We start from the raw sequence: 18,048 nt of genomic DNA on the forward strand, positions 1-18,048 counted from the left end.
CCCAACCTTTTTTTGCCCATGACCCACCTAAGCATCTCTAAAATCCTGATCCCCCCCCCCCCCCCCGGTGACATATCATTCTTACTATCAAAATGTGAACTCCTACTCATGTGGAGGAAGCCTAAAAGGCCATTAACTTGGTTCCAATTGCCCCTTTAAAAAATCAACCCCTCCCCCCGTGGGGTGTAGGCCCCACATTGGGAATCACGTAACTAAACACAAGAACAGTTTTTTTCCCAAACACCATCACTCTGCTAAACAAATAATTCCCTCATTTACTAAATCTGCACTACTCTTAATCTTCCTATTATTCCCATCACCCATCTCCTCCCACCAATGACTGTAACTTTGTTGCTTGTATCCTTACAATTTATATTGACTAGTTCCTAATATTATTTTGTTGCTTATTTGTACCCAGACTATCGTTAAGTGTTGTACCTTATGATTTTTGACAAACTTATATTTTCTTTTATGTACACTGAGAGCATGTGCACCAAGACAAATTCCTTGTGTATCCAATCACACTTGGCCAATAAAAGTCTATTCTATTCTATTCTATAACAGGCAATAAAAATGCATTGTGAAGAGCAAAAACACATTTGTGTAATGCTAAGCTGTCTAGTTATGCTGGTTTAGAAATAGATGTCTACTTTTGCCATACCAGAAGCAGCAACATTACAAAATTACTTACTTTGCAAATTAGTTTCTTCAACTTTCTTTATTCCTGTTGTTACAAAGCCACCTGTTTGAACTAGAACAGAATAGACAGCTTAATAAAAAAATAAAAGAAAATCTTAGTATCAAAAGGTTGCTTTTCATTTGTCTACTTTTTAGGGATCTCTAAAATGATAATGGAAGAACAAAATGTTGAATGAAGCTGCAAATTATATACACATAGTACTACTACTACTGCAGAACTCTGGTGGCACAGTGATTAGAATACTGCATTACAGACAAATTCTTCCCACAGTCTGGAGTTGAATCCTGACCAGCTCAAGATTGACTTAGCCTTCCATCCTTCCCAGTTCAATGCAATGAGGGCCCAGATTGTTGGGGGAAATATGCAAATAATGCTGCTACACCCAGAGGGTGCTGCAAAGTGCAAAGGTCCTATTGGCATGTAAGTCTTAACACTATTGCTACTGCTACAAATATCACATCAATTTTTTGAAATCCATATTCAGCATATTTATTTGCTAATTAAAACAAATTGAGTCCAACCTTAAAAAGCAGAAGTCAAATGTCTACAGATATTACATACATAAATTGCTCAGTGTCATCTCATATCTCAAGCTCAATGCCATATAAATTTGACAAATAATAAATTAATATATAGTAAATATATCTTTGTAGCAGTATTGAAACTATATTCCAAGCAACATCTAGGTCAATTTTGCAAACTTACTTGTAAGTTGTCCAGTGACAGGTAAACTTTCATCTACAGTATCATATGAATTTATTGTTACAACATATTCAGTATCAGGTATAAGGTCTGTTAACAAAGTTTCGGTAGCCGTATGTGCTAATGTAAATTCTCTACTTGAATCATCTGCAATTAAACATAAAGAACAATTTCATAATCAGAACTTCTAAATCACAAAATAACAATTTATTCAAAAATTATATATCAAGAACAAATGTTAAAAGCTCCCAGACATTTGATTTCCTGAAAGAGCTAACAAAATTTCATTCAAGGGACATATGCTTTGAGCATCATCATACACGAAAAGAATGAACATATTCTAATGTTAGCAAGCAGCCATTCAAATAAAAGTTCTTATCACACTTCTTAAGGCAAGGAAACTAGGAAACTACGAAATCTTTAAGGTTTTGAAATATCTTTTTTTATTATTCATGGCTTTAATAACCATGAACAGGAGAACAAAAAAAATATTAGCAAAAATAATTTAAATACAAGAGTATTGATCAAACATATTTGGTCCCTGAATTCAACTGCCATTATACACAGTATGATCTGATTCATATATTTGCATTATTATTATTATTATTATTATTATTATTATTATTATTATTTATTAGATTTGTATGCCGCCCCTCTCCGTAGACTCCATAGACTCAGAGAGACTCATGTGATTCATACTGAATAAACCAGAATTATATGGGTTCACAGAATACATTGGAAAGCATAGTTTACAAAATGCAATGAATGGACTCACACAATTCATTTCACCAAAGTCAAGCAAATTAGACCATAGTGATGTATAAAACCAGCAGTTCATCCCCTAAATTCATTCTTGGTATTAATCACTTAGACATGTGTAAATAGAAGCAAGGGACTTGTTAACCTACAAGAAAAATAAGATCATCTAAACCAGGGGTCTCCAACCTTGGCAACTTGTGGACTTCAACTCCCAAAATTCCTCAGCCATCTTTGTGGGGCCAGGAATTTGGGGAGTTGAAGTACACAAGTCTTAAAGTTGCCGAGGTTGGAGACCCCTGATGTAAACTGTCCAAGAGAGGAAATAGTAGGGGGTAGATGAGATTGACAAAAAAGGGAAAACTGCCTCCCAAAATGCAGCCCAGGTTATTATAACCCATAGCAAGGGATTTATCCATACACTACTGTGTGTTACAGATACTGTAGTACAGTGATGGAGAACCATTTTTGGCTTGGGTGCCAATAGGGTGTGCACACGCACAATAGCATGCACATGTGTGACCAGACCCTCCCCTTTGCATGCGCACAACCCCTGCGCTCCCTCTCTGCACATTCGCATAGACCTCACTCAAGCCTGCAGGCTTCTGGTAGGTCTGTTGGGCTGTTTTCTGCTCTCCCCAGGGTTCAGGCCTCCTGAAGCCTGGGGAGGGCAAAAAATGGCCGAAAAGAAGGCCGAAAATCAGATGGCCAGCGCACGCATAAGCACTGGAGCTGACATATGACAACACCTCGTGTGTCTTCAGATATGGCTCTGAGTGCCACCTGTGGCCCGCATACCATAGGTTCACCATCACTGCTGTAGTATAATAGCTATAGTGTTTAAACTGAGGTGATTCCGATTCAAGTCTCAACTTGACCACAAAACTCACTGGATTTTGTCATTCAAATACAGTGAAGGAAGGTCCCCATTGAAGCTGCTTTAGCAATCAAAGATAAGGCAATATAAAAATGTAATAAATATCTGCAGATATTTTATTTTTCATTTATTGCAGGTACACATGATAAACCAAGTATTGTTCCTTTCACACTTGCATGAAAATATCTCATACAAATGTGACATTACAAGTTTTTTCATGTTTCTGAAATTTTAGCTTGCTGGGTTTATTGGCTTCTTCCTAACCAATTAAGGCTATAATCCCATTTGTGCCTACTATAGCATCAAAATCACAAAACACAGGTCACCTTTCTGCTATCTAGACCTGAATAAAATTGTAATGTAATTTTCAGTACAATTTTCAACAAATTAAAGATGTTCCTTTTAAATTTCTTGTGCTGTATTTAGACATTCTCTAGGTTCAAAATCAACCAGGAAGAAAGAGACACTTTCACAAAAGCAAATTAATTCAGAGTTCAAGAAAAAAAAATGCTAAAAAAGAACATTAAATCTTACCAGCTGCAGCCTTCAATGTTATCCTGTAACCTTCTATTGCATCAGATGGACTTGCCCATGACATTTGAACAGTATTTTCGTCTATAATTTTAAATTTCAAGTCTGAAGGTGGATCAACTGCAAAAGATTTATATCAGGCAAAGTGTGTTTAAACATTGAAGAAATTAATTTCATGACAATTTTACAATATGTTAAGCAAAGCTTGCTAAGATATGTCTTTGCATAAATTTGTTTCCAACACATATAGAGGTATGCTGTTGGCAAAAGGAAGGTTGCAAGCCGATGAACATGACAAAACGTATCAAAGAAAATATGCATTACAGAGGACAGGAACAGAACATTTGTTTCTTGAATTGCCAAGTCATTCAAGAATGGCCAGCAGAGTCAAGCACAATAGAAAACACATTTCAATACATGTACAATGAGTTCACAGATAATAATCACATATGCAAACGTTTTCACAAAACAATTAAAAGAACATCTTAACATGCTGGATGCAATTCGTAAGAGCATGCCAAATCACAACCTGCTTATAACACCGTGAGATCATTGGACAAGAACATAAAATCCCTTTCAGCAGATCATCAAAGAATATATAATTCTTTGACATTCATCTCTGCATATTTGTACTTCGCTGAATCTTTATGGCTAGTATGCAGAGATCTGTGTATTGTGGGAAATGTGGTAAAATTGAAGAGGTTCTTTGTTCAATTTACATCGTACTCAAATATAATCCCTTATTTCCAAAAAGCCACCAAAGTAGCTTATCTTGTATATGCTGCTGGAATGTAAAATGGGAAATAAGATGTTACTACAAAACCTATTCGATATTTTCTGTCACCGTTGAATGTATTGATATACAAAACTAAAATTTCTGACTGTTTACACCACTCTATTAGACCAATCCTGAGGTGTAAACTATCCTTAGCATTTTTTTTAATGCTCTGTGTGTAGCAGGTGTTCCCATACTAAGAAATGGCATTTTAAAATAAAATGCCAGTATGGTATTTCACACAACAATTGTTAATTATGGAAAGACAACATCGAGATATATGTACAGACATTTATTTACAGGATGTAGAGAGGAAAACGAGGAAAAAGGCATCAGTGATCCAGACAAATGATTATGTATCAATCTGCGGGAACCAGCAAGAAAATGAACTGAACGCAGTAGAGAAAGAAATAGTTTACAAATGCTATCTAGCAGCATCATGCATTTGTGTTTCTATCTATCTATAGATAGATATGTAGGTATATGATTTATGGTGTCCGTCTTATCTATAGATAGATATACAAAAGTCAATTTTATTATTTTAATTTTCTGTAGCTTCCATAGTGGGCAAAAGCCTCCATGTACAAGGATCATTGCCAAAGACATTACATAATAATATTTTATAATGATATTCTCATGTTAAATCAGTCATGCAAAGTCATGCGGTTTTCTACTGATTCACTGTCAGTGCATGGTATGCGTACTACAAAAAGGTAAGTTTTAATTACTGTACATAAGGTTTAATAAAGGCCTATGAGATTCAGTCATACTTTTCTGGACACTTCGGATTGATTGGCAAACACCAATCAATATTGATATATTGATTATAGCATACCTAGGTATATAAGGAGTTTATTGAAAGATGTCCGCTTCTGCAAAATTAAAAATATTTTTTTAAAAACTATTTAATTATTTAGAAATCAATAAATGAATGTTAAATATTGCTAAAGGAATAATCATATTAATATAGCTCTGCCGATTGTAAGGGTACGGTGCTTTGCAAGTGATTAACTCTTTAAAAACTAAATAGGTGGGTTGGCCATTTCAAGATTTTTAAAATACTATCTTCTTATTCATGAATTGCCATTTCCAATGAGATAGGAGTACATGGCTTGGCATTGATGCTATCACAAGTAATAGTAGTACAAGAATAAATGTTATTTTTTTTTTCTATTGTCCATACACAGGCAGTGAGATTAGAATATTAATGTGCATGCACAATTGATTCTTCATTCAATTTATGGCACTCATACTAATGCCACACACAAAAAATAAATTAGGTAGTATTTAACTCATGCAACACGTGTTAATAATAACATTAACATTTTAAAGAATACCATTATAAAATATTCTTTCCAAACCAAAGGCTCAGGACAAATTTAATGCAAAGGCAGAGACAAATTACCTGAGCATGCTTTTTCTTTTTTTTAAAAAAAATGAGTACATGGGAAAAAAAGTAGCACCACCAACCTTGAAGGAAATTTGACCTGAAGCAGCAGAGGCCTTAGGCTGTAACTGCTGAAGGACAGCAGCAGCCTATCTTGATGTGATCCAATGACCGGATTCCAGATAAACTGAAAAGGCCAACTGTGGGGAAAAGTCTTCAACATTTTTTTAAAAATCTGTAACCTGATTTATAAAAAAACTCAAATGTCCCACTTAGCTTTTCATCATGAACGTCAAGATTATCTGGTTATCTGCTATAAAGAAAACGGCGCAACTTTTCCATAGAAGTTCATAAGAAATGTATTTCAGTTTCCTAAATATGAAAGCACCCACTTCCATAATTCTATCATGCCAAGTTCAAAATAAATGGAAGTCCAATCACTGAATCAAGGGTGGTTTACATCTAAGCTAAGCATACAGAAGAGTGAAACTTTTTCTGCTGGACTTAGTCTTTTTCTGACTTCATTCCCATTAAATGCCTATTGTTTCCCTGTAACAGCTGTAGAATGTAAAACCTACATCCAAAGAATCATGCATCTTATGTGGTTATCCAAGATTATTTTGGGGGTTTTCCTTCCAAAGCAAATTTGTTTATCCACTGCACAAACTGCTTTATAAACTAGATGTTTAAAATTGAATCATATACTGTATAACCATATATAAAATTGAATCAACCAAAACAAAAGACATAATAGCTATTATATAACCTCTTCAGGGAATTGTTTTATCAGAACTAAAAATAAAATAGATTCAATTTTTATTTTAGATTTATAAACTAGATTCAGTAGATTCAATTTTAAACATCTAGCTGTTTATAAAGCAAGTTTCTCTGACAAGCATGGATACTTTTTATGTAGAAAGATAAAAGTTGTGTAAATCCCACTTAGCATGCACAAGTCTTTGGTTATGCATAAATAAATTCTTTGGATATTAGGCTGTCTCACAATCACAAAAACGTGATGATTGAGCTGTGGTGGTGCAGTGGTTAGAGTGGAGTACTGCAGGCTACTTCTGCTGACTGCCAGCTGCCTGCAATTTGGTACTTCAAATCTCACCAGGCTCAAGGTTGACTCAGTTTCCCATCCTTCAGAGGTGAGTAAAATGAGGATCCAGATTGTTGTGGGCAATATGCTGACTATGTAAACCAGTTAGGCAGGGCTGTAAAGTATAAGTGCTATTGCTAAGTGCTATTTTGCTAAACTGCTATTGCTATTGTATTCAAGTGCTATTGCTAAGTGCTATTAAAGAAAGCTGGTTTCAGAATTGTGTAAGAAAACAAGACCTGCTCAATAAAAGGTAGTACAATAAGTTTCCATTTTGATTATATTGTTCCCAGTGACATGAAAAATTCCTGTGTCTGGAACATTCTACCATCAATGGTGGACATGTTCCAAAGCTAAAATGTATTGGAATATGATTGCAAAATGGTTCAAAGAAATCACGAATAATGAGATTAAGAAAGTTCCAGAATTATTTTTATTAGGCATATTTCCTAAAAATTACAGAAAAGAAATTCAGTATTTGACCACACACATCTTGACTGTGGCAAGAATAACCTATGCACAGCAGTGGAAATGTGAAGAAATTCCTAAAGAAGATGTAATTTAAAAACTTACCGAATGTGCAGAAATGGGCATGATGACAAGAAGGTTAAAAGGACAAGAATCAGAGTACTACAAAGTATGGGATAAAGTTTATGACTGGCTAGGGGGTAAAAAAAAGAGTATCTAACAAAAAATTTAACAATATAATTTTATGGATAAGTAATAAATGTGTACATAGTAAATATTATTAGAATTTTAAATATAAAGAGTCATAACAAATCTAAATAACAAATATAGATAATGTATATCATAGATGTTATTGAAAGGTTGTAAATAATTAGGTATCTGTAAATATATTTAACTCTGAAAACCAACTTCTGATGAGAAGGGGGGGTTTATGTAACTCCTATATATGTTTTGTTTGTAATTTGTACTGTCTTATCATTTAAAAAGTTAAAAGGGAAAAAAAAGGAAAAAGAAAGAAAAATTCCTATGTGTCTATCTGTTTACCAGGTATTCATCTGGCTAGTATCCTTAGTCTGGTCAGCTTCAGCACATTATTTTATCCCCTGGTTAGGGCTTTAAAAAAGGTATTAGGAGAGAGTAACAATGAAAGAGCTTGCAATTGTTAGCACATGGTTAGGGCTGGAAAGAAACATTAGGAGCAAGTAGAGCAATGAAAAAAAACCTGCAAAGACTTAGGACTTGGAAAACATTATTCCCAAAGACTAACAATGAAAGAACCTGAAAGGTAAGAGCTGGGAAGATTGTAGCACCTAGTTAGGGCTGGGGGGGAAGCTCCAAAATAAACTACATTCAGAGTATAAGATGCATCTAAATTTTCAGCCACTTTTAGGGAGGAAAACGGTGCGTCTTATATTCCGAAAAATACGGTATATAACCTGTTCAGGAAATTGTTTTATCAGAAGTAAAAAGAAAAGATTCAATTTTTAGATTGCCTTTCTGCAATTGTTTTGATAAATAATCACAGTTGAATAAGAAGTTAACAGATTTAACATTTAATTCAACAGTAGTTAATAGCTGCTGATTCAGTAGTCTGCATGAAGTAGACAGAGAGGTTCAAAAATAATACAACAGGAGCGTAGATTCAAATTACAAATTTTACTCCCATGACAGATATGGGACTATGCTTGTTGTATATATTTTATGCTAATCCTGATATTACTTAGTATTTTATTATATATAGTATTGTAACATTTGAGCAGATTTCATAATATATTTTATTGTTTTCATTAAGTATTTCTCATGGAAATTAAAAATAAATGGAATGTGTCACACCAGCAGGATATGTAGACTGGATATATTCATATCCATTGCTGATTTCTAACTTACTTCTCAGTGTATTTAAATTTGAAGTTTGAGCTATTGTAATGGAAGTAAATATTAATTGGAGAAAAAGTAGCCCTAAATATCATGACTCAGGGCCACTCCTGAAAACTGTCTCTTATTTAAAGAATTTTATATAAAAAATAAAAAATAGAGGGGTGGAAAAAAATGACTACCATTTATAAAGGAGTTTCAGGCAATATGAAAATCAATGGGACATAAAACACATGCTTAGATGTGGATTTCTTGTCATTGTTTCTGCCTATTGAACTATTCAAAGAAAAGAACCAAAATCATCTTACTATACTAAGAATCAAAGTCCTGCAGTCATAAATGACAAAAATTAAAATCAAATTATAAATCTGGAGATTATAAGTAATGTGTTATAAGATAGCAAACAGCCAATAAGGAAAGATGTGTGGTTTGTAATATTGGTTTTTTTTGGAAAGTTACCAGATTTTCTTTTCCACTACTTGGGATGAAGGCAGACAAAACAAGAGATATGGCAGTGGCACCAAGAGTATGATATATTATAACTAAATATTTTACAAATGAAATATGAGAAATGAGAACGGAGCAGCAGTAATTCAAGAGAGAACAATTTGGAACATGATTTAATATGTAGAAAAATGCAAAATGAAAATATCCACTTTAAAACATCCACAGAGATGTAGAATTATAGTGTGGTAAACTTTAACTTGTAAAATTAAGAATTTCTTTACTAAATTCTTAAAAAACTATTTTTTTTAAGTTAATAATGCTAAATACAATACATGCTCTATTGGTTTGACCGCATGTAGGCATGTTGAGTGAAGGATCAATTTTATTTCTAACATTCTTTTTAGCTCAATCCTAACCAAAGAAAAAAGAATAGTAATTAAAATTAAGTCTCCTCTAAGTTGAACTCAACGTTTGTGACTTCCTATGTAGAAATGAATAATTGGAACTTGCTAAATGTTCTCACTGAGTTGAATAGGTTAACTATAGGATTCAAACTGTCCATGAAAATGTAACTGAGGTCACGGAAGAAAATAATCAGTCACCCTGTTCAATGAAACCTTAAAAATAGACTTGGAAATCATTATTGACCATGACTATTATCTACATTTTCTCTTCCTTCGGTGTTAGGATGGCCAAGAGGTTCCCTATATAACTCCTTTGCAGAACCCAAAGCTGGATCAGGATCAATGAGATATAACATCATTTCATATTATACAGGTGGCTCTTTTAAAATACTTTAGAAATAATAGCTTATTCAGTTTAATAATTTAATCTGAGGGCATTTGGGGGGTGGGAATTGAAAAGGAAAAGACATTTACAAGGCATACATTGGCACCTCGACATACGAGTTTAATTCGTTCCAGACACGAGCTCGTAAGTCGATCAACTCACATCTCAAACGAATGCCTTTAGACTTTGTTTTTCGCGCCGAGATAACTGGAAGCAAGGAGATTCTTGCACCACGTAGCGGAAGCTTGGCTCGTATCCCGAATTTGAGCTCGAGTGTCGAACAGAAATTTCGCTCGCGTCGCGGCTCGTAACTTGGAATACTCGCATGTGGAGCAGCTCGTATCTAGAGGTACCACTGTATTTCCCTCACCGTTTCAATTTTAAATGCCTCATTGAAAAGAGTTGCAAGCAAAAGAAATTGCTCTGCAGTGTTTCAGAATTTCCATTTTAATCTGTACCAGTGTCTATAGTGGGGTATTTTTAGGGATTCCAGGATTATTTTTGGTTTTTCTAAAACATATAATAAAAACAGAAGCTAGCAAAAAATTGGAAATGATTGATGACATCAAGTGTGTCTGCATATAAAGAAAAATGCAACTCCTGTCAGTTTCTGTAGGCAGCAATTTGAGAAATGTGGCGACAAGTAAAAATCAACAAGTTTGTCCCTCATTTAAGAGGATATGTAGCTAGGAATTATGGCATGGGTTCCTTTTACAGAACTATCATATTCACTCTGTGGGAGGTACAGACATGTTCATTTTGTGCTCCTGCCTGAAGATGAAGGGCAACAGGATGGGCTAATCTACATGTGCTAATTTACATAATTATTTTCATTGAGTCATTTGCCCCTGTGATTGCTGCAGATGTTCCTGCAGCTTAGAGGTAAAGTATCTGTTATCACAGAAACACAAACAAGATATTTAAAATACTAGGCTACAGAGGAACAGTGAATGAGGGTATTGATCATTTGTGATAAACAAATGGAAACACTGTCTTGCAGTGCCTCTTAACCAAAGGGCTAAATTCTGGAGACTTTTTTAATGTATTAGTAAAGACATTTCGAAGTAGCTAGGGTTTTGAAACATTTTTAATGCTACTGCTTCATCCTTAAACATATGGAATAATGTATAAAGCACTGTTAAGAAATCTAATACTTATATATTAGATTCACAAATCCACTGCTTCAAAAAGAGCGTATCACCTTGCAATTAAAAAAAATGAATGTAAAAGGGCAAAAAGGTGAGAAATTGAAATAGCAAATTCTCAAAGAAAATAATGGGAACAATGCAGCAAACAGGGCTAGATGTAAGAGCTGATTTCCAAAAGAGACATTGAAGAGAAGGACTAACAATAGAAGAACAAATACTGGCTAAAAATACTTGTGTATTATTCTATAGAACTGTGAGCTAATTGCTGCCTTCCTACAGATAAAACAGCAAGAGTACATTTGTTCCTTCCTACATATTGTTAATTAGGTGCAGTATTTCTCCAATATAAGAATACTTATGGCACACAAGCCAAATCAAGGGCTCCAGGGGTGGTATTTACTTACCTTCTCTACCGGTTCACAAATGTGAGCGCACGTACCAGGCCCACACATTCATTCATTCATTTTGTCAAGTACATATTGGTAGTATACAAAGATATAACAATGTTTATATACATGATACTAGTAAGAGAGAAACATTAGGACAGGGGATGGAAAGCACCCTGGTGCACTTATGCACGCCCCTTACTGACCTCTTAGGAATCAGTGGAGGTCAAAAGTGGATATTCTAAGGCAGTGATGGCGAACCTTTTTTCCTTCAGGTGCCAAAAGAGCATGTGCATGCGCTATCACGCATGCACAAGTGCCCACACCCAAAATTCAATGCCTGGGGAGGGCAAAAACAGGTTCCCCCATCCCACAGGAGGAGGCCAGAAACTGCCTGTTTCCCAACTCCTGGTGGACCCAGTAGGCTCCTGTTTTGCCCTCTACAGGCTCCAGCCAGGGGAGGATAAAAATGCCCTTCCCCATCTCCCTGGAGGCCCCATGGAAGCCAAAAGCACCCTGGCCGGCACACACATGCACGTTGGAGCTGAGCTAGGGCAACAGCTCATGTGCCAGCAGATATGGCTCCGTGTGCCACCTGTGGCACTTGTGCCATAGGTTCGCCATGACTGGTTAAGAGTAAAGTTCTGGGGGTTAGATGATGATACTACATGATCAGTCTCCCACGCATGCGCTTTACTCGCACACGCTCCTTTTATGCACATGCCTAGACTCAAAAATGTGGCTAAAGAGGGTGATATTACATCTAGGTGGGTAGGTAGGCCCACCTGCAGTCGGCACTACTGGTTCGCCTGAACCAGTCCGAAATAGGAGAATACCACCTCTGAAGAGCTGCATCCAAATCACCAGATTATCTCTTTTCCTGTACAAAAAGATCAGAGCAGTGCAATGACAAATTTGGCAATCCAACATATTCAAGGAAGAATGAGATAATTGGGGTGGAAATAGACGGAAATAGCAGAATGTCCTTGTTTTGCCACTACTTCTCCAACTAGGAATGATTTTGCAGGGTTTGTGTTTAAATAGTAAAGTGATAGGAAAGAGACATTGCATTTGAAGTAGATTGTGAAGTAAGTATATTGCAAGAAGGTATATTGAATTTGTGTGAGTGTGTGTGAGTGAGTGTGTGTGTGTGTGTGTGAGAGAGAGAGAGAGACTTAAAAATCTATTGCATAAAGTTTCCAAATAGTTAATCTAATATGCTGAATGAGACTCCGTCTGTGTGGGAGCCCAGGCAGTAAAGTCTTGAGTGTCCCAAGGGACCTTGGTCTTGCTCCAAAAACAGGAGCCAGGATTGCTCATTCCCTGCTCTGTCCCAAATGAACTGACTCACCGAGAAGAGGACTTTCCTCCCCCTTTCATTCCAAACAAAACACACAGGCAGCCAGATTTTGTTGGAGTGCTTTATTTTATAAACGCTTCAAAATAATACTTAAAAAAAAAAAAGCAGACACATGTATCTTGTGTATATATTTGCAGTACAAAGCAGAGCAATTAAGCATTGAGAGGGTGTGGACAAGTGCTTCGGGGCTTCTCCTGCTACTAAGGAGTAGTTTCAAGTTGGCACAGGAATCCTCCTTTTCCCTGTAATCACTCTTCAAAAGAAAGATGGAGAGAAAAGGAACAACAGTGGAGGGCCAAGATCATAACGGCGATCTAGTGTGGACAGCACACCAGAAAGACAACAAAACAAAGAGAAGAGAAGAGCAACTTTGGTGGAGTTGCTCTATAGATATAAACAAACTACAGAAAGAAAGAGAACAAAGAGAGAGAGAGAGAAGAGGAGGAGGATATGAAACAAGAGTCACCCTCAGAGGGTGACTGTTGCCACTGTTTAATTCTGCACCATCACTTTCACAGAATAAAGGACAGAGTTATTTACCTTGAGCCTCAATTGCGCAAAGGAGGAGACCTGCACATAGGACTGCTACAGCTGTTGCACGGAGCCTTATCTTCATGGCTGCTGTTGTGTATCACAACCACATGAATAATTCTAAAAAAAAAAGGCAAAAGAAAAAATAGAGACTTAATACAGTGGGGAGGGGAGTTTAAGCAGACGGAGTGGAGAAGAAAGGAAATCAAATAGTGAGGAGGGAAGGAAAGTTCAAGATCAGCTTTCAACCCATTTTTGCACTTCGGGTCTCTCAGAATAGAAAAGAACATTTTACATCACTTTCTTCACCATAGTCAATTTTCCCATCCAGAAAAATACCCTTCTTTTCCCCTTACATTTCCTGTTGTTCCAGATCTATGAATAAATTGACAAATATATAGGTACACAAACAGTTCTTACTTACCAACCATCCATTCAGCAACTGTTCAAAGTTACAACTGTGATGAAAAAGATCAACCAGACAACATCCCTGCAATCACATGATTTGGGTGTTTGGCAACCGATGCACCATCTATCTACCTACCTACCTGCCTACCTACCTGCCTATCTACCTACCTACCTGCCTACCTAGCTAGCCATCCATCCATCCACTCACCCACCCATCTATATTTTTCGATTGCCCATCTCCCTCTGCCATTTATGATAGTCTCAGCTTCCCACAGTCATATGATCAGGATTTGTGATCTTCACAGCTAACTTCCTACAAACAAAATCAGTGAGGAAACCATCAGGAAGTCATAAGTCGTGATGATGTGACATGTTACTTAGAAATCATGGATGATTTGGAGGATTTCCTCTCCAAACAAAAAGAGAACTTTGGATTGTCCACAAGCACCGCAGACAGTTGTTCCTCATGAGGAGACCAAAAGATAGTGGTATCCAGCCTCTAAAATGACATTGGATTTACATATTTCCTTTTCTAGTCACTTTCATAAATTGCTTGTTAGCTGGTTTTTAGCTACCAGGAACCTTTGATTCAAGAATGTAAATTCTGGGTGAGCAGGTTTTCTTTCAGCAACAGAAGTTTTAAATATGAGTTAAATGATTTGAAAACACTTTTTTTGGAAAAAAAAAGTAAAAAGGTGATCTACAATTTTCATTTTAAGAAGTTCCAAACGGACTATGGATAGATTTGAAATAAAATTTGATAATTAGTTATGATAAGAATCATTCCTATTTGAAAATGCTTTCTTTTTTATTTTTATTTTTAAAATGATAGGATGTGATTTGGAAGGTTAAGAGAAAACTAGAAGGAGTTAAAGATTACAATTAAAGGAAAAGAACATGTAACTTTATAACTAGTAGATTTGATTTACTAAATACAAAATGGAGCAACTTTGGATGATAATTTTTAACAATGGACTGAAAAGTTAATTTTAAGATTATTTGCCTTTAATGGACAGATTCTGTTTCAAAAAATATAACAGAAGAGAATCAAGGATTACTGGATAGAATCTGAGAGGAAACTGAAAATGGGTTCTAAAACGAAAAGATTACACCCCTGATAAAGAAAGCATAAACCAACGGATATCTTAATAATTAGAAGGGATATACAACAACCCAAGACAATGACTTAGATCAGTGATGGCGAAACTATGGCATGGATGGCACAGGTGGCATGCGGAGCCATATCTGTTGGCACATGAGCAGTTGACCTAGCTCAGTTCCAACGTGCACGTGAGTTGCTGGCCAGTTGATTGCCTGGCTCACACAGGGAGTCTACGGAGAGATGACGAAGGGCGTTTTTACCCTCCCCCAACTCCAGGAAAGCCTTTGGAGACTGGGGAGAGTGAAACACGAGCCTACTTGGCCTCCAGAAATTGGGAAACAGGCTGTTCCCAGCCTCCAGAGGGCCTCCAGGGGGTGGGAAAAGCTGTTTTTGCTCTCTCCAAGCATTGAATTGTGTGTGAGCACTCGCACATGTGCAATAGCACGCGCCTGCGCTCTTATGGCACCCAAGGAAAAAAGGTTTGCCATCATTGACCTAGATAATCTTCTTATACTGGATTTATAAAAGGGGTGTGGTTAAATTTTTATGAAGAAAATATGAATGAAGGGATGAAGAAAATTTAAAAAAAATCAAGTTCTAGAACATTATTTATTAATTAAATATTTGTTTGAATTAAATGTTTGTTAGAATATTTTGGACATGTGATGCGACACCCAGAAAAATACAGCATCCTTTACTTAATCCTCCAGGAAAAGATTGAAGGAAAATGAGGTCCAGGCTGAAGAAGAACATCATGGCTTAAAAACTAAGGAACTGGTTGAACAAAACTCAGCAGAATTTTTTCATACACATAGGAAAAATTGCCAGGATTGTCAAGATTATTGCCAATGTCCAATGATGGATATGGCACAACAAGAAGAACATCGTTTAAATGGACTAAAGATCAAGATTACTAAAAAAACCTAAAGGAATGTAAAGTTGGTTTATTTGATCAAGATAAAATAGATAAATTGTTATCTCTGTTAATGGAATTTTGCTGACATCAATGATGATGCTTGAAGAATTATAGATAAGAGATAGGATATGGAAAGAAAAGATCATTTGTTTTATTTTAAGAGAAAATTATATGTACAGTGATCCCCCGCTCGTTGCGAGGGTTCCGTTCCAGGAGCCCCCGCAACGAGCGGGTTTTCGCGAAGTAGCGATGCGGAAGTAAAAACACCGTCTGCGCATGTGCAGACGGTGTTTTTACTCCCACAGCGCTAGCGAGGAGCCGAAGATCGGGGGCGGGGCGGCTGTTTGCCGCCGGCATGGAGGGCTTCCTAGCAGCCCCCCAAACCCGGGTTGGGGGTCCGGGGGCGCTGGCTCTCGGCGCTTTTGAGCTGAGTCCGGAAGCGAATTCGCTTCCGGACTCAGCTCAAAAGCACCGATAGCAAGCGGCAAGGAACGGCTTGTCTCGGCGCTTTCGAGCTGTCAGCTCGAAAGCGCCGAGAGAAGCCGTTCCTTGCCGCTTGGTATCGCCGGTTTTGAGCTGAATCCGGAAGCGAATTCGCTTCCGGATTCAGCTCAAAACCGCCGATAGCAAGCGGCAAGGAACGGCTTGTCTCGGCGCTTTCGAGCTGTCAGCTCGAAAGCGCCGAGAGAAGCCGTTCCTTGCCGCTTGGTATCGCCGGTTTTGAGCTGAATCCGGAAGCGAATTCGCTTCCGGATTCAGCTCAAAACCGCCGATAGCAAGCGGCAAGGAACGGCTTGTCTCGGCGCTTTCGAGCTGTCAGCTCGAAAGCGCCGAGAGAAGCCGTTCCTTGCCGCTTGCTATCGGCGGTTTTGAGCTGAGTCCGGAAGCGAATTCGCTCCCGGACTCAGCTCAAAAGCGGCGAGAATGAACGGCGTGGGCGGGCGAAGGGCGGGCGGCAGCGAGGAGTTTGCGTGGGCGGTGGGGAAACTCCTCGCTGACGCCAGCAAGAGGGGGAAGACCCAGGGAAGCCGCTGCCATCTACGCATGCGTGCCCGGCACGCATGCGTAGATGGTATTTTTGACTTCCGGGTTGAAAAATAGCGAAGTACCCTGTTCGCAATGGTTGGGGACGCAATAAACGGGGGATCACTGTATTGTTTATACCTAGGATAAAGGGAGAAGTCATTTCTTCATATATTTCTATTTTTTACTATATATAGTATTTATTTTTATTTTCTGCACCTATTTTTTTCTTTTCATCCTTTTATCTATTTAGTTTGTAATAGTATTTTTAACACCATGACTGTTAAGTTTCCATGAAAATTACTAATAAACCAACTGCTGTTAGTAAATGAAAAATACCTTTGCTACTATGAGGTATATGGAGTAAGATAATGGCAGCAAAGCAATGTAGTTATAGGAGCCTTTTACATTAATGCATAATTCATATTAAATTGTGTGAATTATGATAGCATAATTCACCATACAGTGGTACCTCTACTTAAGAACTTAATTCGTTCCGTGACCAGGCTCTTAAGTAGAAACGTTCTTAAGTAGAAGCAATTTTTCCCATAGGAATCAAGGTAAAATCAAATAATGCGTGCGAACCCATTAGGAAAGAAATAAAAGCTCGGAATTTGGGTGGGAGGAGGAGGAAGAAGAAGAGGAGGAGAGTCGCTGCCGAAGAAAGGTGAGGTGAGGGGAATAAAAAAAAATCCAAAACTTTATGGCTAAAAAAAAAAAGAGGGACTCTGAGGTGGCGAGGAGGAGCATGCGCCTCCAATACACCCAGCGCGAGGCTGCCTCCCATACACTGCCTCCCATACACTGGCTGCTGCTGCTGCTGCTGCTGCTACCTGCTGCCTGTTCCTTCCCATGCTGAAGGGCTCCCCTCTCCTCTCGCTCGCTTTGTAGCTAGCGCCTTTCCTTCACAGTGGTGACTCCTCGGCTGCCCAGAGCAAAGGGAGCGTTTCTTTTCTCTGGGCGCTGGCAGAGGTTTATTCCCTGTCCAAGTGGCCAGAAAAAGGAAAATGCTTCGTTCGCTCTGGACTGCCAAGCCTCCTTAAGTGTCACCGAAAGGCTCCACTGGCAGCCCAGATGGCCCGGATTAAAGGGGGAATGGCAGGAAACGGGCCAGGCCTTCATGCCACTCTCAAATTTCCTGTGAAATTTTTCCCAACTCGGGTTCTTAAGTAGAAAATGGTTCTTAAGTAGAGGCAAACAAATCTTGAGCACCTGGTTCTTATCTAGAAAAGTTCGGAAGTAGAGGCATTCTTAAGTAGAGGTACC

The 18,048-nt window shown here is 37.7% G+C and overlaps 1 protein-coding gene across 2 annotated transcripts in view; it reads right to left on the reverse strand.

Moving 5' to 3' along the window:
* Nucleotides 1-18,048, reverse strand: part of COL12A1 (collagen type XII alpha 1 chain) — a 154,113-nt gene that overhangs the window by 131,411 nt on the left and 4,654 nt on the right. For both annotated transcript variants that reach the window (XM_070733068.1, XM_070733069.1), the window contains exons 2-5: nt 13,343-13,453; nt 3,570-3,686; nt 1,406-1,549; nt 692-751 (exon numbers count right to left, since the gene is read on the reverse strand). In XM_070733068.1, the coding sequence (XP_070589169.1) occupies nt 692-751; nt 1,406-1,549; nt 3,570-3,686; nt 13,343-13,418 (397 nt within the window). In that variant the 5' untranslated portion in view covers nt 13,419-13,453. The remainder of the gene's footprint in view (nt 1-691; nt 752-1,405; nt 1,550-3,569; nt 3,687-13,342; nt 13,454-18,048) is intronic.

Source organism: Erythrolamprus reginae, chromosome 1, assembly GCF_031021105.1.
Source record: "Erythrolamprus reginae isolate rEryReg1 chromosome 1, rEryReg1.hap1, whole genome shotgun sequence".
NCBI classification, from domain to species: Eukaryota; Metazoa; Chordata; class Lepidosauria; order Squamata; family Dipsadidae; genus Erythrolamprus; species Erythrolamprus reginae.